Here is a 23,256-nt window from a genome sequence, read left to right on the forward strand (position 1 = left end):
TTTAGTCCTCTCTATCTAACAGTAAAAAAAGCAGTCTACTAGAAAGAAAAACCCAATCCCTGTGTACTATACCGCATCCAACAGTCTAAAGCCAGTGAGGGAGGAGTGCTGTTTTAAACCCAACATTGTAAAGTTCCCATAGACATCAAATAATTTACCTTAAATGTAGCAAAGGCATCAGAAGCGATGTCAAACGTTGACATTTCCACATATTTGAAAAAGTCTCTGAACTGTTCTGAGAAAAGGATGATTTTGGCAAGTGGCTCATGCCGGATACATTCTCTCAGCATAATTCCACAGCGTAAGGCAATATGTGGTGCTTCGTACCTAGAGTATGAAAAAGCACCAGACAAAGAGGGTTATTTTAAGCATAAATGGGCAATTGCCTACCACATATAAGATGCATCTACCAACAGAAACACATACTAGAAGGCCCTAATACAGAACACTGGATCCAACCTTCATGGCTTGGACCCATACTTGAGAAACATCAGCTATATCAGTGGGTCTCAAATTTTTTTTTACTGGCGACCCCTTTCACATCGCAAGCCTCTGAGTGCGACCCCCCTAATAAATTAAACATACTTTTTAATATATTTAACATCATTAAAAATGCTGGAGGCAAGTGGGGTTTGGGGCAGAGGTTGATAGCTCAGGACCCCCATGTAATGGCCTCGCAACCCCCTGAGGGGTCCCGACCCCCAGTTTGAGAACCCCTGAGCTATATAATTAAGGTTGCTAATAGTACAAAAAAATGGGGGGGAGGGGTTGGAATGAAAACTAAAATTTTTGAAATACTTACATTTCCATTGAAATTTTTATGCTTGGCCTCTGCTGAAAGGTGATTTTGGGGTGTGTTTGAAAATTTTGAACAGAATTCCTTCACCATTTTGGAATTGAGAGGGTAAACCAAATACAGTATATTCCAACCCCCTTTTTAAATAACTCGGGAGACCCTTAACTTTTATAAGTAAAATATATGCCGCCTCATAGACCATGTTTTTGCCCCTCTCCACTCCGCAATAAGAAAAGACTCCACTGGAACACTAATCTCTAACAAGCAAGAGAGGAAGAGTTTATCCATGCAGCCTCTTCAGTGTCTGTCTCTCTGCAGTTCTGATGACCTATTCTGTAGCCTGGGAGTTTGGGCAGAATTTTGTTCTGAACAAATCTCCACAGAGACTGAGATGAAGACCAGCATTTGGCCCTCAGGTTGTAACCACCTTATGGCGAAGACACTGTATTGTACAGCAGCAAGCACACTTGTAAACCCCGGGTGGGGGGGGGGGGGAGGGAGAAGAGTCATCTCTCTCTAATTCCTATGTAACACACTGTATCTCCTTTAAGTCAAAGTGCACACTGAAATAAAGCATGCAAGGTTTCAAGAAAAAAATGGATGTGATTTAGCCAACCAAAAAACCCCCAAACCTCCTCCCCCTGCAACATTTAAATTACTACACAATGAATATGTTTTAACAATGTTCATTTAGCTGAAAATGACAGGGCCCAAATGAACAGAGAGGAAACTCTGCTTCAATAGGTTGACTGTTAGCCAAAGCTTATTTACCTTATTGTTTCTCTGCACAATTAATTTCTACTGTCAGGCTAAAAAATAAGACAGACTGCCATCTGTGCTGTGAGTGAGTGGGCCTTTCAAATTCACCACCAGCTTCCACGTTAAAAAGAATGGTAGTGTTTCCAGAGCATACTAAGGCTGCATATTTCCATGTGATGACTACAATAGCTGGCCTAGTGAAAAATGAACCACTGATTCAAAAGTCAAATGAAGCTCCTCTTGCCTCAAACGAAAATAAATCCCAAGCAGCTGATGACAAGCATGTCTCTATCATTTGGGGGGCCATTTGCACACTAAACATATGACTCTTTATATAGTAAATGTCCACTGATGTTTTCTGTTAAGAGTTTCCTCTTCTCTACTGCATCAGGTCACATTAGTACAAATGCACATTTTCAAACAGAAGAGGCAGAGTCACTTCTAGGAGTGTGGCCAGGAAATGTTTAATGGCTGGGCTGGGGAACATTTTAGGAGGAATATAAATACATTATATTTTTGCCAACACAATACACTTCCAAAAACACAGGTGGTATTGTAAGTAAATGCAGTAGAACCCTTATGTCATTTGGTATGTCACTGGGGCTACATAAGTAAGGCAAGTTGTACTTGGCTCCTGGAATATACCTGAAAGAAGATTACCAGCTGTCTGGCCATAATTAGCACTTTGTCTGCACCAGCAGTTCCATTCAGAGCCACTGTGGAATTTAACAGAGAACCAGGAGGGAAAGTAATCCATTACCAGATGTTAATACAGCATTTTTAGTGATGATGATTAGTTATTATTAGCTGAAATGTGCTCAATAGTATAAAGACACAAAATGAAGATCCTACCTGCTCTGAAGAACTTACAACCTAAAAGTTAGACACTGAACACGGGATGCACTGGGAAACCCAGAAGAAGAAATCACCTTTTTAATATTTACAACTCATTTTTGTGGACACTGTGAAATCAGCAAGTCAAAGAGAGACTTGAAGGAGAATAGAAGTCAGTTGGCACAGTAGGGGCAGGATAGAAGAAAGCACGGAGATAAGGGTGGAAGAAGGAGACAAGCAGGGCATCAAGACTGGAGGGGCACAAGAAGAGACTTCTTGACAAATTGCCACATCCCCCTCAGCTTCTTAGGCCTGACCTTACACCACTGAAGTCAATGAGAGTTTTGCTATCGACTTTAATGAGCACACGATCAAGCCTTTAGTGATGCTGTAATAGTACAGATATTATCCCTATTCAGAAAGGAGGCAGCAATGGAGTACAGCACAGAAACACAGCATGGCAAGGTGGCCCATGGAGATTTTGAACTCTGATTTCTTTCATGTACAGAATGCCATCCTAGCACCTGAACTGAAGTCTGCTGTAATTTTCTCTGGTACAAAGTTATACATTATTTTACATCACAGGGGACTGAATTCATCCCTGGTCTAACACCACTGAATGCAATGGATTCCAATGGACATCGGGGATTAATTTGGCCCAAAGACATTTGCTAATTTATATACCAAAAGCTACATTCATTTGAAGTCCTATTTGCACTCTGCAAATCATACTGAGCCTCCATAAAGGGAAAATACAAAACCATTAAAGTTAGTCCCCTTGGCAGCAGGTAAGTCAATTATCCTATTCTTTTTATATTATACACACACACACACACACACACACACACACACACAAAAACAACCAACCAACCGTTTGCTGAGTCTTTTTGTGAAGCTAACAATTTGGGAGGGATTAACTGAGAAGTAAAATGAAGACCGGAGGTGGTAATAGTTATCTCAAGCTGGCAGTGCCACTGCAGTATTACACAGGAAATGCTGGGAAGGAGAGCTTATTCAGGAATCTTCCCACTTAACAACAGAGCTCACATTATGCAGTGAAAAAAGTGACCTTTTGTTGTTGCTGCTGGGAACTGACTGTCAAGTGGCAATGGAAATTTTTCATTCAATACTGCGCAAACAATGACTTGCCTTCATGATAGTTCTGTGCTGTTTTTTCTACAATTGTGTGTAAAACATACATCCTGATTGACTTATTTTTTAAATAAAATATATGTCAGAGATAGCATCCTATAATTTTATAACAGAGATGGCCAAATTCAGGGAGATAACAGGGAGAGAATACTTGTGGCATTACTTTGGGTTTGTTTCAGTTTTTCTTCCTTTTTTAAAGAAATATTATATTATATTCACAAGAAAATACATAATCAATAAAAAAAGTGAACAAAGGAAATACAGGGCTAAGTTAAGCACATAGACCCAATCTTGCAATTCATGGCACATGAGCACAGAAGACTGGTCACATGCAACAAATTGCAGGCTTGGGGCCCTACCCCTACGTTAGGCACTTACTATAAGTTGTGGAAGTTGGAACTCAACCCCAAAGTTGGATCCATGCAGATAGGTGCCTCTGTGTTCGCTCAAATGTATTACAGGCTCAAGGCATCTTATTAAGATCCCTTGTATAAAAAAGTTTTATCAATCAAGAGAGAGCACAAAGAGTTCTATAAAGGAACAGAAAGCTGTGTTTGAGTCAAAGGCAGATACATGGCATGGTTTCCTATCTCCATGGGAGTTCAGCAAGGCTGCATTCTGTCACCATCTTTGTTCAATACTGGTATTGATTGGTTGATAGATAATCTTCAGGAGGCAGCCATCGGTGGCATTGAACTGAACACTATTCTGCTTCGAGATCTTGAATACACCAATAACATTGTCTTGTTGGATCAGTGTGGTGAATTGCTGCAGCTGATGGCCGATCTGGTCAGGAAAGAAGCAGTGCATGTTGATCTGGTAATTAATCTGGATAAAACTAAGCCCCTGGCCATTCCCATCAAGCAGCCCTCAGATCCAGATTACAACCAGCTCAGTAAAAATCTGTCCAGGTAGCAGGTAGCAACTGTCAAATACTTGGGCAGTGTCAGACAGCACTGGAGAATGCTCAAAAGATGTAGATGCTTGGATAGGTGCCGACTCCGTGGAGTCTCCATAGAGAAAAATTAGCAGGTGCTTAGCACCCAGCAGGAACCAAGCTCCCCCCCCTTCACTCCCGCCCACTGGCGGCCCGTGCTGATCATCTCCTCCCCCTCCCAGCACCTCTTGCACACCGTGGCTTGCACGCTTGGGGGAGGGGGCGGAAAGAGGTGGGGAAGAGGCCGGTGGGGTGAGGCCTTGGGGGAATGGGTGGAATGGAGGCATGACCAGGGGTGGAGTGGGGGTGGAGGAAGAGGATGGGTGGAGTGGGGGTGAGGCCTGGGGCTGAGCGGGAGTTGAGCACCCCCGGGGAAAATTAGATGCCAGCGCCTGTGGATGCTTGTATGGCAGCAGCTGCTGTCATGTTTAGTGCCGTTCAGCAGCCTCTGAGGAGACATCAAGGTTGCTATGAAGCTACGGATCTATGGAACCATGGTTATAGCAACTCCATCGTATGGAAGCGGTGCTGAGAAAGGCTGAAGAACATCAGATTGATGTTTTCGACCGTCATCATCTTTGTCAGTTGTTCCATATCAAGTGGCAGGACAAGTTCAGAAATGAGGATCTTCAAAGCCAATAAACCCAGCAGCCACCTCCATCAGCAACGGTTCAGTTTCAGCTGTTTTCTTGGTATGGACATGTTATAAGAATTGAAGACCAATGAATTCCGAAGCGTGTATACTAAGGAATGTCACTACACGGCCAGTGATCACATAGGTGCCACAAACTTCAGTGGTGCAAGAAGATTGCTAGTGAGGGCCATAAGCTGAATGTGCAGCTAGACCACATTAAGCACCTTGACAGAGATCAATTCAGGTGGTGCTTGATTTACAAGGAGGCCATGTACCTTTGGGATTTGCCACAATGATGAGGAGTATATAAAAGTTACAGCATTCAGCAGCAATCCCCAAATATTGCTGTAATATTGTAAAAGTGAGAGTTTTGGACCATTCCAGTAGAATTCTTTAGTTCTTTCTTACAAGGTTCTCCAGGACTGGCATACATTAATATTTTGGCACAGTTAATAGTGCTATTCCCATTGATGTTACAATATACATTATAAGCTTCCATATTATCTTTTTTTCCCCTATTTATTTACAGAGAATCCAAAGAGTACTTGGGACACGATCCAAAAATATTTTACAGAATTGCGCCACACTGTATAAAACCAGGCAATGTGCCAAAGAAAATGGGAGGAGGAAGGAAAGAAGAATCCAAAGGATAAAGCTAGCAAAAGGGGGTGAAAAAATGGTTTAAAAAACTGATTTAAAGATTAGACAAATATTTATTTTTTACTTAATCAACAGAAAAATTTATGAAATTTACCTAAGCAGTGATTAAAGGAGCTATTATCACTGTCACGTGACAAGGCAAAAGGGTCACAGAGAGTTGCTTTCCTCTAACTCTGAACAAGAAACTTAATCAGCAGGAGAAAAACATTATTTCTTCAGCTATTCTGCCTCTCTCTACTTCACTGTCAAATTTCTGCATAGAACCTTGCTTTGCCCCTCCTACCTGGATTCCTGCTAGAAATTTAAAGGAACAGCGTACATATCTTCATAGCCATTTGAAGCTGGGCTGCAAAACGGTAGATTGAAGAAATCCTTAGCCCCACAAGCTGTTTATAGACAACTACTACTGATGCTATATCTACACTTAAAAACGCTGCTGCAGCTGTGTTGCTGTAGCACTTCAGTGTAGACATTCACTACAGCAACAGGTGGGGTTCTCTTATTGCGGTAATTAATACATCTCCCTGAGAGGCGGTAGCTAGGTTGATGGAAGAATACTTCCATTAACCTAGTGCTGTTTACACCAGTGGTTAGGTCAGCATAGCTACGTCTCTTGAGACGTACCTATGCCAATGTACCTTTTCAGTGTAGACCAGCCTGAAGTATTTGGGATTGGGGAGAAGCAGAGATGGTCTTCAAATGCCCCTTTCTGTAGGATTTGACCCATGCAGTTCCATGCTGAGCACAAATCACATTTGTAGGAGATACTCACTTTCTTACTGCCTATGTTCTCCTGTGGAGACCTGCCAGGGAAGTCACATCTACAGCCAGCAGAGAAGAACAGAAATCCCTCACACAAATCTCTGCAGACTAGTCTCAATGCAACAAAAATGTAGCTTTTCATTTGAGCAATGTATTCGCAGGCAGGGTACTTCAGGATTTGACCACATAAACATTAAATAGGCAGTACTTTGAATGTATCAAAACGAAGCAACTATATAAGTGAGCTGTAAAGTATTTCCTTTGGGAATTTTGTTTTACTTATTATCAACCAACTCACTTCGTAGTTGACGCCCAAAATCTGTGTGCATTTTTGCACATCATCTTTTGTATATGCAATCATTACAACTGGACATAAAAGTCACATGCAAATGCCAAATTTGTGCAAATGCATTATTGATACAAGTAAGTGAATGGACTTCATGCCTTGCTTTATTAAAATCTGCTATATGTATTTTAATACCATTAAATTTAACAAAATGCCAATATTTTATAGAGAAACAAATTGGCATAATCATTAAGACTAGTTTTCTGAAATAGAGTATTCACCCAATACATAATCTGTAGCTTGACATTAATTAATTAAAATTCAGCAACAACAAAAATCCATATAGCTGGCTGGCATCCTTTTGAGAAATCTGCTGCCTCTGTGACTCAGATTAACAGATATAAAACAAATCTGAGTTTCAAGGTTAAGGATAAAGTTAAACTATTAAATCCAATGATATGTTAAGACCAATGAGTAGCTCAGTTTCTGTATTTATCCCGCAACTTTATCAAAAATAGTGGGCCCAATCCTGCTCCCATTGAAGTCAACCAGAATTTTGCCACCAATTTCAACAGGAGCAGGCTCCTAATTTGGAAAATCTGGGGGGGGAAATCCCAACTAGTAATACAGTTAAAGTCCAATTCTTTTTTTTTTTTTTTTTTTTAAATCATTACCAGAGCTGTGAGCATGTTGCCAGCTCTTGTGATTTCATTGTGAGTCTTGCAATATTTGGGATTTTTCTTAAAGTCCCAGCTCATGGAGCTATGTTGTTATATGAAAATCCCAGAGTGCATTTTTTGTAAACAGTAAATTGCTATCCATGGTTGCAGAGAAAAGCTTGAAAATTAAAACCCTAAAGGCTCAAAAAAGGTAATTAAAGACCCCCAAATGTATTTTTTTTAATCTCAATTTTGGGGGCCCATCTCCTGATTTTTGAATGCCTGAGTTTAACAGTACTGCTATTATATGGTTAACCAAGAGATTAAACTGGTTATATTTATTAACTGACCAATATAACATCTTATTTTTACATAGTAACTTTCATTCAAAACAATCCTAAAGCTCTTTATAAACAAAGGCCTATAATCACCCTCCCCCAGGAAAAAAAAAATGAAAGGGTGATCAGAAAATAGCAGCTTTCAAACCACGGAAAAGCTAAGATTCTCAATATAAGGGCAGGGAGATTTGTGGCCTAGCAGAGAGAACAGAAACCTCAGAGAAGTTTGGTCTCACTCATGCATTCCCATGCATCAATGCAGTTAACATCCCCTCTGTGCTGCTGCCTAGTCCCCTTTCATGGCAGCATAGCTCACCTTGGAGGCCTCTGAGCTGAGCACTAACTCCTTCTGTGAGACAGAAACCAGAGGGAGAATTAACGCTAAAAAGAGCAGCGTTAACTTCTGCATTGATCTGCACTTGGAAATCTGCTGGTTGTTGAGGGGAACATGTTCCCTGATTCCATCCCCCTCTCTAATGTCAGTCCAAAACTCACAGAACCCCAACCGTGCAAAGTCCACGAGGAAGAACTTCCATGTGGTCACGAGGCGAGGGGTTGTAGAGCATGTCTTTCAGACACCACTACCTTTCTTGTAGTCTTCTCTACACAACATGCAATAGTCCAGAATTTGGCCAAATATTTATAGGAATCATTTTGCTCACTACTGAAATGCAGCCACCTGTGAAGGGAACCCAGCAGTTACTTAGCTGCACCCATCAATCCTACACAACAGTTTAGGGCAGGAATGGAAGAGAGTATCTCATGGAAAACAGAGGCGGAAAGCAGTCAGAATGTAATTACCCCAATATGGAGTTTGGCCAAGAAATCATGGCCAAATAAATAATGCAGGTACTGAAATGTGTACAAGTGTCCACTTAAGTAGTAGCAAGTCAACAGAAGCCAAGAAATCTGAAATTAAGGCTGAAATTTCATGCACCTTTTTTTTTTTTAAACCATCGTATAAGGTAGATCAAATGCCATACAAGCATGCTCCAGACAATCCTGCTTAATGGAAATCAAACTCAGATTAAAATGAACACCCACCCTTTTAGAAGCATAAATAGGATATGTGGATGGGCACTAATGTATTCCACAGTAGGGCTTCGAGTGCCAATTTGTCTTCTCAAGATGTTATTAAATATCTGGGACACATCCTTTTTGCCCTATTAAAGAAACAAAACATAGTTGCAAGTGTGAAAACATGAAAGAATTTGATTATTCATTAGAGTCTTTATTTACAATAGGAAAAGAGACCCAAAACAGAACAAGTCAACACCAGCTTGCCCTAGCTGTCTTTCTTTGCTGTTGACCCCCACATCTTATTGCTCGAAAGATGGGTGCATCTTCAATGGCTCAACAGGATCCTTTGGTTCCCCCATCTATTTGTTCTGGACAACATTTGCATTTTTCTTTTGCCAAAAATGCAGACAAAAACCAAATCCTTTGTTCTGTTAATTAACAACGTCTCACCAGTGATGCACATCTGCTCCCTTAGCCCCCAAATTCTGAGTCCTCACAGCAGCACTCAAACCGAGTTCCCAATGGGGCAGTGCAATGCATGGTTTTGACCCACTTGGTCAGACTAGACTTTTTCCCCTTTTATTACTATCACAATCAAAATGATAGTCAAATTTAGCTAACTCTTACTCTTAAAAAAAAACTATTTTTATAACTTAATTCCAACCCCTAATATACAGCAACGTGCCTGGTGTACTGAAGGACAGGACTAGCATTCCTCTTATAATCTTTATGTTAAGGTTAAGTATAAGACAAATGTTATTGTCATTATCTGTGCTCTGGTTTTTTGTTGTTGTTGACTCTACTTTATTCCCCCCAAACTGGATGAGATTGGTCCATAACTTCTCTGAAGCTCCGAGGAACCCTCCCATTTTCTCCTGCTATTACTCTCCACATATACATCTTCTGAATCTTGTACCACATTAGTCATCATCATTCCGGTTAAAGACTTCTGAGAACGCCCTTCTGAGCCATTTTGTAATCACCCAGAGAAGTTGCTGTTGCAAAAGTGGAGAGAGCCACATTAAAAGTCTTGTAGTGGATAAATATTGGGTCATAATGGACAATGCAAACCATAGGAAAGTGTTATTTATAATCTGTATAATATTCATAGATGCATTACAAGAAGACAAACACATTCCTTGGCTGGGAAATTAATGAAGGTCTCAAGGCAAAGGGCAGATAGTTTCACACAGAGGAGAATTTTCCTAGCTTCATCCTTGCAAATAAATCACTCTTGAGAAGGACTGAATATTCTGCCTTCCTAGTTGTTCCAGCCCAGCTGGCCTGGAGAGTAAGAGACTAAGAAAGGGAATCAAATCAGTAGGATGGCCCATCTGCTGCTGTTTGAGATATTCTTGACACTTGGACATTCCTGTAATTAAGCCAATTTCTTTTTTAAATTGTTCCCTTTTAAACTGTAACACTCTCCACATAAATACGGAATGCTGCACAATTAAATCTGCAAGTCATGAGACCTGTTCCCAGGAGTTGCAAAAGTTAGTACACAATGAAAATAATCCAGAAAAGAAGAGCTGTTGAAAAGGGGAGACAACATTGGCCAGAAATGTAAATGATCCTAGCTGCATAAGCACAGGATTTGGGGAGAGATTTCTCAGACCATTGGGACTGCCTCTCGAGTGTCTGGACTCCCAGTGACATCAGTGAACACTGAATAGACTAGAGAAGAAAACAGATATGAGGCTTGTCCCAAAGACGACAGATCCTGAGCTCCACCAGCATCCAGATTCCTGCTAAGTGGGGGATATTATTTTCTTGATTTAAAATAAATGTATTATGTTCAAATGTCAGACAGAAACCCATGTATGTTGGTGGTAGTGGGGGAGGTCGCCTGAAAGAAAAAACAAATTTCCCATTGTAGGTAGGTAAGTGCCAAAACAAAAAGGCCTTATACAAAGTCCTGAAGTCAGCCTCAGAGGGACTCTGGAAGACTCATTTAGCGAAGAATGTCCATAGAGTGGGGGGCCCTGAACAGACAAAGCAATGGCACTATCCAGTCTGAACTTCAGGAAAGTCAGCAAGGACAGGCTGGTCAATCACAACTGCTTTACAGGCTCACAGCACAGGAATATAATCATTCAGGTTCCTTAGGCCTAAATCATGAAGGGCTTTACAAATATCAGCCACATAGTTCACCATAACTCTCAATTTAAATTTTGGAATCACCACCACCTCTGGCCAAGAAAGAAGAAGGAGTGCCAAAAACATTATATTAAGTTTTAAACACTAGGTGTACTACAATTATGTGTTTTAAAATGGCACATCCCCTAGAGGCTAAAGGCAGGCACCCATCAAAAAATGTATGCAAGAATTGTGTGATTTTGCAATGCTTCCTTTATGTGGAATTTGCAACGCAAGTTCTCTTTACAATGAAAAACGCAAGATACAATAGAAGCAGAGTACAGGAGGGCCAAAATTGGAGCCAAAGCTCAGTGACTAGATATGAGAAAGGGATAATAAACTCATCCTGTGGATAATATAAAACATAAAACAACCCAAGCCAATATGATATTTTAAAAGAATCATTGACAAGAAAATGAATGTAGGATCTCTGTAATGTAGCAGTTTTATGTTATCATTTGTCCTGGGCTACTGGCTATTTCTCACCCCCTTTATTAGCCAACTAAGAGAGTTTTTTGTAGCTACTGGCCCAAGTTATAAAGTTCAGATCTGAATTCGAATTAGAACTTCCCAAAGTTCAGTTGTGTTTGGGTTCATGATTCCTGCTCACGGCCATCTCCACTGTTTTATAAGGGCATCAATATTCAAAAAAGCCAGATTTTAACATGATTTATAATGGTACAAATGGGGATTAAATACAGAAAACACATTTGCATGCTGACAAGTAATGAATTGCACAATCAATCAGTTATATGTGGGTAACAATTGGAAGACAGCAAAATAAGGCTCAAATGTGGCCAGGAAAGTTTAAAAGCTCAAAAATTATGGGAACCTGAAGACACAGTGGGCATATACTGTTACTAAACTCCTTTTCAATTACATTTTACTGATGCAGTATACATTTCATCCGCTTGATTTGTCTAACAGTAACACCAGTGGCAAAGCAGAGAGTTTGCTGTGTGATTATATAACTTTGTCATGGATGAGGCTAATTTCACAAGTGAAGTATTTAGAGTTCTGTTCACAGTAATAATAAATACCACATAGTTGCTGGTTCACAGTTGACACATCAGACAGAGTCCTGGCTTGGAAGACTGTACTCTGGAGAAATAAGCCAAGGAATATTTCCCATTTGATATAAACTATACAGAATGCCACGCTTTTAAAGCAGTAGTTATCCCATGATTTGAGAAGTTGTATGCTGATGGTGCCTTTAATTTTTTACAGTTTGCAAACTATGGGATTATTTTTCTGATTTTAAAGAAAACATTTAGAGACTGACACATTTAGCAATAGCAAGAGAACAACAACTGAAGAAATTCTATGATCAAGAAACCTCTCAGCTCAAGAATAGAGGGAGAGGAAGGAAGGAACTTGTGTTAACAATGGAATTTTTATATTAAAAAGTAAATGAAAATAATCTATCCCTAGAACATAAATCTCCCAAGGCTATGCCATTTAATACTGCAAAATGAACATTAAGTCTCACTGAAATGCCATGAGAAGGAGCATATTTTTCATATTTTCCAGTGAAATACCACAAGTATTTTTTTCTTACAGCATTTCAGTGAAAGCCACCGTTACAGCTCTAACGGACTTCAGGTTTCACACAGAGGAAAATGTTCCTCCTCTTGATTCATTTTCAAAGGATGCGGAAAGTAACAGCACAACAAATGGTTCTTTCCATTAAATGGGGGACAGTTCCCCACAGGAACTCTCACAAAAGGTGACTCCCACAGGATTGCACAGAATCACCCCTGGGAAACAAGCTAAAAGGATGATGCTCCCTGGAACCTGGTTTTAATTTCTGAGGTTCCCCATACAACACATTCAGTTAGTGCCCCTACTTCAAACTGTGGCTAACGGGAGGCATTGTGTGAGCATCCTGTAGGACTGGAAGTACGGAATTCCTGAGTTCTAACCCTGCACCAACATGCTGAATTATTTGTGATGATTCATCCGAGCAAGTGGGAACACAGGAATTTCCATATTGGATCTGAACAGTAGCCTCTCTAGAGACAGCATCTTTATAGGTACTGCAAGAAATGCTGTAGTGAAGTTCTAGAATAATCTCCCTATGGGGAAGTGTCTTCCCAACCTGCATCAGTCAGAGATTGGTTATGAGGGTTTATATCTATCCTAAATTATTTTTAATAATTTCTAATGTAAATGGAGATATTCTCATTGTCCTATGAAAAACTAATCCTTTTCTGAATTATTCCCAGTTCTTTGCCTTAATGTTATATTGTGGCAATGAATTCCCAAGGCTAATTACGAGTTACGTATTCCCTTATTTTACCAATATTCAGTTTGCTGCCTTGCCATTTTATTTAATGTCCCCTTATTCTTTTACTCTGAGAAATGAAAACAGGATTGATCCAATCTATCAAGCCATTCGTTATTTTGTATACCTCTATCAACTAAGCTGTCTCAATCCCCTCAGTCTCTTTTCATAAAGAAATGTTTCTATGGCTCCAGTCATTTTCATTCTGTCTCCAAATCCCCTGTATCTTTTCAGAGACAGTGAGACCAGAATTTAACCCACTCAGGGTGAGGGTGCACCACTGAAGTATATAAGAGCATTAGAATATTTTCAATAGTATTTTGCATCCCATTGCCTTACGCATCTAAATAGTCTATCGTTTGGTCATTCTGATACTCCATAGAGTTATGCCAAGAAAGAATCTAATGCATCATGTGTAATTAAGACAGAGAGGGCACCTGTGTATCAGCATATTGATCACTACACAACAACAGAGCAATGCTCTATTGAAAAAAGCCCCCATCTTTCAGCATGTCTAAAAGTTTATAGTGAAAGTGAGTGTTGGGAAGACCTAGTTACACAAATCAGTTAAACTTTAGGAAACTATAACTAAGCTAAATGACAATATCAGGATCAAAAAGATGGAATTCTTCTTTTCAGAGAACTAATATTGACCTACCTCGAAATCTATCAGCTGCAAGTTGGCTATAAGTGTCACTAGCAGGCCACTGTTGTATAATTCTTGTGCCAGTTGAGCCACTGTTTCCGTAGGCGGCTCCTTGTCACTAGTACCACACAGAATTTCCTTCATTGCTTGCAGTGATTTTGACACTTCTTCTGATGCCTGGTAATCAAACAGGACATTAACAGTTAAAGAACAAACCAACCTCAGTGTAAATAAAATTGGTAACAGAGAAAAACTGTTCAAACAAAACTTCAAACAGATTCCAGTACAAAAAATGGTTAATGTTATTAAATGGTTTACTAGATTTTTGCATACACTGGGGCTGGAACATTCACGCTGGATCCTGCAGCCCTTACTCAGGCAAAACCACATACTAATTCAGCTGTCGGTAAACTTAAATGCAACATACCATATATTCATATGTGTAATATGCATAAAATGGGGTCAGATTCTGGGGTAAAGGTGTAAGATACACCTCCCTGTGTTAGCAAGGCCCCTTTATGTTTCAGGAGGCATTCACTCCAAATTAAGGCAGGGGATGTTTCAGCTGCCACCCTCCCTCAAGTTTCCAGCAAAGGACTCCACAAGAACTCCGCAAGAAGGTGGTGTTGAGGGACACACTGAATCAGCACACTCCCCAGCTGCCTTGGATATATACCTTTTCCATCCAAAGCCCCCTACTTTTGGGGCTGCAGTGGCCCCACTACAGTTGACCAAGTAACTCCTTACAGACAGGGTCAGCTTTGCACCACTGCAACCTACTCTTCCCATAACAGTGTTTTTGCCACTTAGACCCTAAAACCAACCAGCAAGCCTGGCCCATTACCTTTAACTAGGAACTTATCGATGGAGTGTACAGCTATCTAGATTGCAGGTTAAGGTAAACAACCTAACCTGCTTCCATTAAAACAAAACAATTGTCACTAAGCAAAACCAAAGCCAAATATCCTTCATCCTCCATGCCTTCACAGTTTATTTTAAAATACTTTTGATGAGCAAACTTTTCAGGTGCATCAACCATGAGTGCAAGATACAAAATCTGGATGATGCTTCAGATCCACTAGAAGGATTTGAATCCAGGGTTTTGGTTTGGCCAAGGAGAAAGACAGGAGCCATTTGTAAAGTCTGATTCCAAACCAGGTTAAGATTTTGATCATCTCAAATTTTGGTGGATATTCATAGAATCCAAGGCCAGAACAGACCACTGTGATCATCTAGTCTGACCTCCTGTATAACACAGGCCACAGACCTTCCCCAAAATAATTTCTAGAGCATATCTTTTAGAAGAACATCCAGTCTTCAAACATTCAGATCCAGGCTTCTGGTCTGAGCCTCTCTCTAGTTTTACTCCTGAGGGTACTCTGCGCCAAAAAATTTAAATTTCTGCACACAATATTTTAAAATTCTGCAAATTTTATTTATTTGTCAAATAAACGCGGAGGCTCCAAGCATGACATTGGGGAGCAGAGGCCACTGGCGGCACGGAGGTGGGAGATCACTGTGCATCCTGCCCTCCCCCCCCCGAACATGGACTCAGTGGTGAGGCTGTACCCAACCCTGACACAGCACAAGGACCGGCCCTGCCCCTCCGTGCCAGGTGCACCAGGTGTGGGCAGGCAGGCTCAGCAAGACAGGATTCAAGGGTGGAGGGGCTTAGTGTGGGGGATCCAGGTGTGGGTTGAGAGGGTTCTGTGTCGGGCAATCTGGGTGTGGGCGGCTCAGGGAGGAAATCCGTGTGTGTGTGTGGGGGGGAGAATCTGGATGCACGGGGGCTTGTTGGGGGTTGTGGGTGCAACTGTAATGGGACTCTGCAGGGGGTCCAGGTGAAGGTAGTTGGTGCTCATCAGGGAGAGGTCTGGGTGTGGGGGTGATAGAGCTCAGCAGGGGGATCTGGGTATGGGGAGCTCAGTGGGGCAGTGATCCATGTGCAGCTGGTTGGGGCTTGGTAGGGTGGGGATTTGGGTGTGGGTGGCTCATTGGAGTGATCCAGGTGCAGGGGGAATGGGGCTCGGAGGGGGTTCTGGGTGCGGGGATGGGTGAGGCTCGACAGGAGGGTCTGGGTATGAGGGGGTCTGGATGCATGCATGTTGGGCAGATGGGGGAGCAGCTCCCTGTACAGGGATCCCAGTCCCTGCAGCTGAGGAGCGATGGGTGCAGGAAGCATGGGGGGTGGAGTTTGCAGAGCTTCCTACAGATGAGGGAGAAATCTGGGGGTGGGTCTGACACAGCCCTGGATGCTGTGCAGGGGAAGAGTCAGCGCAGGGTAGGAGCCACCAGCCCGGTCTTCCCTAGTCCCGCCCTCTGCCCCATAGTGATTTACCTCTCTGCCGGATGCTCTGGGCACCCAAAACATACTGCTGGGGAGGGTTGCACGACTGCTCTTATGGCTTCCCTTTGCTCCCCCATCAGAAAATCATTGTTCTGTGTGGAAGCAAAGATATCTGCCGGGGACATAAATTCTGCGCATGCGCAGTGGTACAGATTTCCCCCTGGAGTATAGTTTCTACTGAATGAAAAGTCTTTCAGTGTTTGAAAGAACAAGATGATAAAGCCACATAAATAATCCCCACCGCATGCTAGAGAAAAACCACATGATATATAGATTGTAAGCACTTCAAGGTAGAGACTTTGAGATGGGTCTGACCTCACACCACAATTATACTGATACAACTCTATTAACTCCAATGGAATTAATCCAAATTTACAGGAGAGAGACACTGGAATCAGCCCCCCCTCCCTGATTTCATACCCAACTGCAAAGCTTCCAGCATGCACTTCGCACTATATAAAATAAATACTATTTACCTCCTAATTATACCAGGTTTGCAGTTGCCCACTAATTTGGATAGGTCAATGTGTGATGAGATTAATCTACATTCCCTTCCCAATGAAAGTTTTATTTAGCCACAATAGAAGGCTTTCTTTTCTCAAACATTTCTCATGGTCACTGTCTTTGATTAAGACAGCTCACTCTAAAAACATGCCTATTTCTAACCATCAGATGTTAATGGCACATCACTAGAGCTATCAAACAGAGTACAAAAGGACTTAGCAACAGGGATGTTATCTTGTGAATTGAAAACCTGTCTTTATGAAAACTGTGCATATATTTTCATATCCAAAGCAAAACCTGTACATTTTTGGCTTTTCACCAGTTCTGGTTGGCTGGGTGTGAAAATTTCTGGCATTTTGCAGTAAAACACAAAACAAAAAAAAACAAAATAAAAAAAAACAAATCACCACCCAGCTTTTCTCTCTAAACACAAATAGTCCTTTCTGCCAGGCAGAAAATCTTTGCAAGATTCAGACTTCAGTTGTAGCCTCATAGAGCTATAGATAGGAAAATAAATAATTTAAAGGAAAAACAAACAAAAAAACTGGGAGTTACACAGCATCTTGACTCAAATTCTGTCTTCATCTGTCTCATATCCCTCCTCTCCTTCACCTCTAAACTCCTTGTACATGTGGTCTACACTGACGACTTCAACATCTTCTTTTATTCCCTCTTGGATACACTGCAATTTGGCTTTCACATACTATCCTCCTGCAAAAGGATAAGTGTTCTTATCATGGTCAACAATAGCCTAGGGTGACCAGACAGCAAGTGTGAAAAATCGGGACAGGGGGTGGGGGCTGTAATAGGCGCCTATATAAGAAAAAGCCCCAAATATCAGGACTGTCCCTATAAAATAGGGTCACCCTACAATATTTATGTGGTCACCCTACAATAGCCCATTCCTGGCCAAGTTTAAGGGCCTGTTCTCTAGACTTAACCCTCATAATCTATGTGCAGAGAGACCCTGAAGCCTCAAATGCAGGTCCTTAATTTAAAGATCACTTCTAGCCTCTATTTTGCCACTTGTATTTAAGCTTCATAGTTCTTTATAATAGCTCCCATTGCTGAAGTACACAAGCACTTTGTTCCTTGGAGGGAATCCCACTCCAGCCTTATATGCAGAAGACATTCCATTCCAGGAACAAAAAGTATCTGAGTACATCCATATGATCCAAGAAGCAAAGGACAAGAGAAACCTACAAAACCTAGTAGCTACAGACTGTGGATTTTGGAATTGTGCCTTTAAATTGTTTAGCTTCCCAAACCGGAAGTCTGGGGTAGAGGTGCAGCAGATTCCCAAGTTCTGTGATGCAGAGACAGTTGGGGGACTGTGTCACTGAACAAAGAGGCTCTCTTTCAAGCATCTTGGGCCTAAACTGATTATTGAATATCAAGATGAAATTCAATAAAGACAAGTGCAAAGTACTTCACTTAGGAAGGAAAAATCAAAAGCACAACTACAAAATGTGGTAGTACTGCTGAAAAGGATCTGGCCAGATAGTTGACCAGAAACTGAATATGAGTCATCAATGTGATGCAGCTGAACAGAAAGCTGATATGATTCTGGGGTGTATTAACAGGAATGTTGTATGAAAGACACAGAAGGCAATTGTCCCATTGGACAAAGCACTGGTGAGGCCCCAGCTGGAGTACTGTGTCCAATTCTGGGCACCACAATTTAGGAAAGATGTGGAGAACTGGAAAGAGTCAAGAGGAGAGCTACAAAAATGATAAAAGGTTTTTAGAAAACGTGACCTATGAGGAAAGGTTAAAAAAACTGGGCATGTTTAGTCTTGAGAGAAGAAGATTTTGGGGGCAGGGGACACCTGATAATAGTCTTCCAATATGTGAAGGGCTGTTATAAAGAGGACCATGATCAGTTGTTCTCCATGTCCACTGAAGGCACTAACAGGCTTAATCTGCAGTAAGGGAGATATTAGATATTAGGATAGTAGTAGTAGTAGTAAGGGTAGTTAAGCTCTGGAATAGGCTTCCAAGGGAGATTGTGGAGTCCCCATTATTGGAAGCTTTTAAAAACAAGTTGGACAAACACTTGTCAGGGATGGTCAAGGTTTATTTGGTCCTGCCACAGCACAGGGGGCTGGACTCGATGACTTCTCTAAATCCCTTCCAGCCCTACATTTTTATGATTCTATGTTGTACCAGGAATAAATAGAAATGAGAGAAAATAATCTGAGTGGAAAAATGAGCAGATAAAACCTTTGTTCTTTAGAGAAGCACACCTACCAAACTCCTTGAAAAATGCAATAGTCTGCCCAATCCTCAAAAAGTCAACATTTGACCCTGAAGATCTCTTCAACTTCCTGTTCCTCGAGGAAATAACTGAGAAAGTAATAGCCCTCAAGCTTCAACATGACATCAGCCAACATTGGGAATGCTTCACAATCAGGGTTCAAACTAGAGCACAGCACAAAAACAGCTCTAGTGACACTAAATGTGCCAACATTTTATGGCCAGGGACACAAGTAAGATCCAGCAGTGTGAGCATGGAAACTTCTCTGCAGCCTTTACCACAATGGAAAACAGGGTACTGCTCACTAAAGCTGGGCCAAATTTTTCAATCAAATAGCAAATTTGCTAAAAAATACAATTTCAGAATGACCAGAACTAATTTACTAAATTTGGTAAATTTTGGCTGAATAAAATATTAAGGGAATATTTTTCAAAAAGTCAAAATGAACCATTTTGTTATTAAATGTCATTTCAAAATGATGTTCAAAAAATTTTGTTCAACCCCCCCCCCCCCCCAAAAAAAAGTTTTGGTTTTTCATTTCAGCAAGGAAAAACAAACAAACAAAAAATCAGTTTTGGTTCAAAACTAATTTTTTAATTAATTAATCAATTTTTTGCTTTGGCACCAAACCAAAAAAAACCAACACCCCACAATTATTTGCTAATCCACCTACGGGACATAAAAGGAGTATATGGCCCAGAACTACAGAGGTTTCAGTTGTTCCTCTTCAGCAGAACTCAGTGAGTGGTGATGGGTAACTGCTCCTCCTCTTCAAAGGCCTCACGTGTGAGGTCCCACAGGAATCCATACTATACCTACTTCTCTTCAATATCTAGATGAGACACCCAGGAGAGACAGTGAGACGCCATAAGGTGTGCGGCCAACAGAACACCTTTAACACTCAACTATATATCTCATTCTCTACTAATGCAACCATCACCATCATGTCAGAATGTTTACAGGAAATTAGCCCCTGGTTAAACATCAGCTGGCTCAAACTAAATCCAAGCCAGATTCTGATCAGCACCACTTCAAAGGGGAAATGCTTTGAAAAGATGGCCAAGATGTTGTCTCCACCACCTTCCATTAAAGGCACACAGCCACCCTTTGTCAAAGTTGTGAAAAGCCTCTGGGTCCTGTTTGACCCCTCACTAAGCTTGGATGACAAGATAGAAAGCATTGTTGGAAACTGATTCTTTCACTTCCAGCTTATTCGGAAACTTTGTCCTTCCCTCCTGGACAACAACCTGGACACAGTAATCCCTACATTTGTCACCACCCAGGCTGGATTACTGTAACTCATTGTATCTGAAGTTGAATGTGAAGATGATGCACAGGCTCTAGTTGGTACAGAATGTGGCTGCCCAATTTCACCATGCCTGAGGCAGCCACAAGCACATCAGACCTATGTTAAAATCAGACCACAGGCTCCTAGTCAACTTCCAAAGCCAATATAAGGCCGCGGTCCTAATTTGCAAAGCAATTTGCTTTCAAAGCAAAACCAGAGACCCCAGGAAGTCCACTAGGGACTTTGTTATTGCTGCTGTTGATTTTACGTGCAATGTGACCAGATACTATGGTGCTGGATGGTAGTATAAAACTTTACTCCTTAGGGCATTCTGCGCTCAAAACTAAAAAATTCTGTGCCAAAAAATTAAAAGTTCTGTGCACAATATTTTAAAATTCTGCAAATTTTATTTGTCAAATAAATGTGGAGACTCTAGCATGGCAATGGGGAGCACAGGCCACTGACTGCACAGAGTTGTGCAGCTCTCACCCATGACACAGACTCAGCCTTTGCCATGGAAGATCATGTAGAACACAATATTGATATGTGGGTATATTCAGAACTGGGTTATGTTGATTTTAACTAGGGCTGTCAAGCGATTAAAAAAATTAATCGCGTGATTAAATCGCACTGTTAAACAATAATAGAATACCATTTATTTAAATATTTTTGAATGTTTTCTACATTTTCAAATATATTGATTTCAATTACAACACAGAATACAAAGTGTACAGTGCTCACTTTTTGTAATAAAAATACATATTTGCACTGTAAGAAAACAGAAGAAATAGTATATTTCAATTCACCTAATACAAGTACTGTAGTGCAATCTCTTTATAATGAAAGTTGAACTTACAAATGTAGAATTATGTACAAAAAATAACTGCATTCAAAAATAAAACAATGTAAAACTTTAGAACCTACAAGTCCACTCAGTCCTTCTTCAGCCAATCACTCAGACAAACAAGTTTGGTTACAATTTGCAGGAGATAATGCTGCCCACGTCTTGTTTACAATGTCACCTGAAAGTGAGAACAGGCGTTCGCATGGCACTGTTGTAGCCAGCATCGCAAGATATTTATGTGCCACATGCGCTAAAGATGCATATGTCCCTTCATGCTTCAACCACAATTCCAGAAGACATGTGGCCATGCTGATGACAGGTTCTGCTCGATAACGATCCAAAGCAGAGCGGACTGATGCATGTTCATTTTCATCATCTGAGTCAGATGCCACCATGTGAAGGTTGATTTTCTTTTTTGGTGGTTCAAGTTCTGTAGTTTCCGCATCAGAGTGTTGCTCTTTTAAGACTTCTGAAAGCATTCTCCACACCTCGTCTCTCTCAGATTTTGGAAGGCACTTCAGATTCTTAAACCTTGGGTTGAGTGCTGTATCTATCCTTAGTAATCTCACATTGGTACTTACTTTGCATTTTGTCAAATCTGCTGTGAAAGTGTTCTTAAAACGAACATGTGCTGGGTCATCATCCGAGACTGCTATAACATGAAATATATGGCAAAATCCAGGTAAAACAGAACAGAAGACATACAATTCTCCCCCAAGGAGTTCAGTCACAAATTTAATTAATGCTTTTTTTTTTTTAAATGAGCATCATCAGCATGGAAGCATGTCCTCTGGAATGATGGCCAAAGCATGAAGGGGCATATTAATGTTTAGCATATCTGGCACGTAAATACCTTGTAACACCGGCTACAAAAGTGCCATGTGAATGCCTGTTCTCACTTTCAGGTGACACTGTAAATAAGAAGCAGTCAATAGTATCTCCCGTAAATGCAAACAAACTTGTTTGTCTTAGCAATTGGCTGAACAAGAAGTAGGACTGAGTGGACTTGTAGGCTCTAAAGTTTTACATTGTTTTGTTTTTGAGTGCAATTATGTAACAAAAAAACCGACATTTGTAAGTTACACTTTCACAATAAAGAGATTGTACTACAGTACTTGTATGAGGTGAACTGAAATAATTTTTAAAAATTAAATTGTAAAAAATTTTTTACAGTGCAAATATTGGTAATAAAACTAATACAAAGTGAGCACTGTACACTTTATATTCTGTGTTGTAATAGAAATCAACATATTTGAAAATGTAGAAAAACATCCAAAATATTTAATAAATTTCAATTGGTATTCTATTGTTTAACAGTGCGATTAATCACAATTAATTTTTTTGAGTTAATCACGTGAGTTAACTGCGATTAATCGACAGCCCTAATTTTAACTCCCTCCTTTTACAGTCTTTACAGCAGCTTCTTTACCTCCTCTGCAATTTACGGCACACAATTTAGTCACTAGAAATTACCACAGTATAGTCTCAAATGAAAACTAAATAAGGTATTTTTATCATAACTTCAGAGGTTTATTTTCTGCATTGTTCTGACATAACAAACAACACCTGCTGGTCCACGAGAGTGTAATTCATAATTCATACACAGCATGTATAGCAGCTTTACTTCTGCTGATTATAGAGTACTAAATTCTCTGTTGCAAATGCAGAATTACAACAATCTTTGAAGCAGGCTACCAAATGGACCAGATCACCTAACTAGTGTAAGATGTCCCTTTGTGGTTATAGCATGTACACAAGTCTACTATCTACTCTGTGAATAAAGTGACATAACTCCTCTGATTTAAGGAAAGTTATGCATGCATTGACACGCCTCTGCTTAGAAAAAAGTTGTTTTCTGGTAGTAACATGTCTTCATATATTTTGACAAATTAAACAATGTGAGTTGAGACTAATACTTTGTGTAACTTATAAAAAACAACCACCCGGATTTGGTTCCCTCACAAGTAAAAATCAAATTATTGTAATTTACTTGATAGGATCATAACAGAAACAGAAAAGACCTTTTCGATTATAATGTCTTTGCAAGTGCAAAATATAGTCACCAGAGGATGTATTAGACACAAAATTAATATTATACTTGATCTTAGCT

At 40.5% G+C, this 23,256-nt stretch overlaps 1 protein-coding gene across 2 annotated transcripts in view; it reads right to left on the reverse strand.

The window, feature by feature from the left end:
* CAB39L (calcium binding protein 39 like) overlaps positions 1–23,256 on the reverse strand; it is a 98,861-nt gene that overhangs the window by 24,617 nt on the left and 50,988 nt on the right. For both annotated transcript variants that reach the window (XM_065417198.1, XM_065417190.1), the window contains exons 4-6: positions 13,919–14,083; positions 8,862–8,980; positions 159–327 (exon numbers count right to left, since the gene is read on the reverse strand). In XM_065417198.1, the coding sequence (XP_065273270.1) occupies positions 159–327; positions 8,862–8,980; positions 13,919–14,083 (453 nt within the window). The remainder of the gene's footprint in view (positions 1–158; positions 328–8,861; positions 8,981–13,918; positions 14,084–23,256) is intronic.

Source organism: Emys orbicularis, chromosome 1 (assembly GCF_028017835.1).
Source record: "Emys orbicularis isolate rEmyOrb1 chromosome 1, rEmyOrb1.hap1, whole genome shotgun sequence".
In the NCBI taxonomy this organism is placed as follows: domain Eukaryota; kingdom Metazoa; phylum Chordata; order Testudines; family Emydidae; genus Emys; species Emys orbicularis.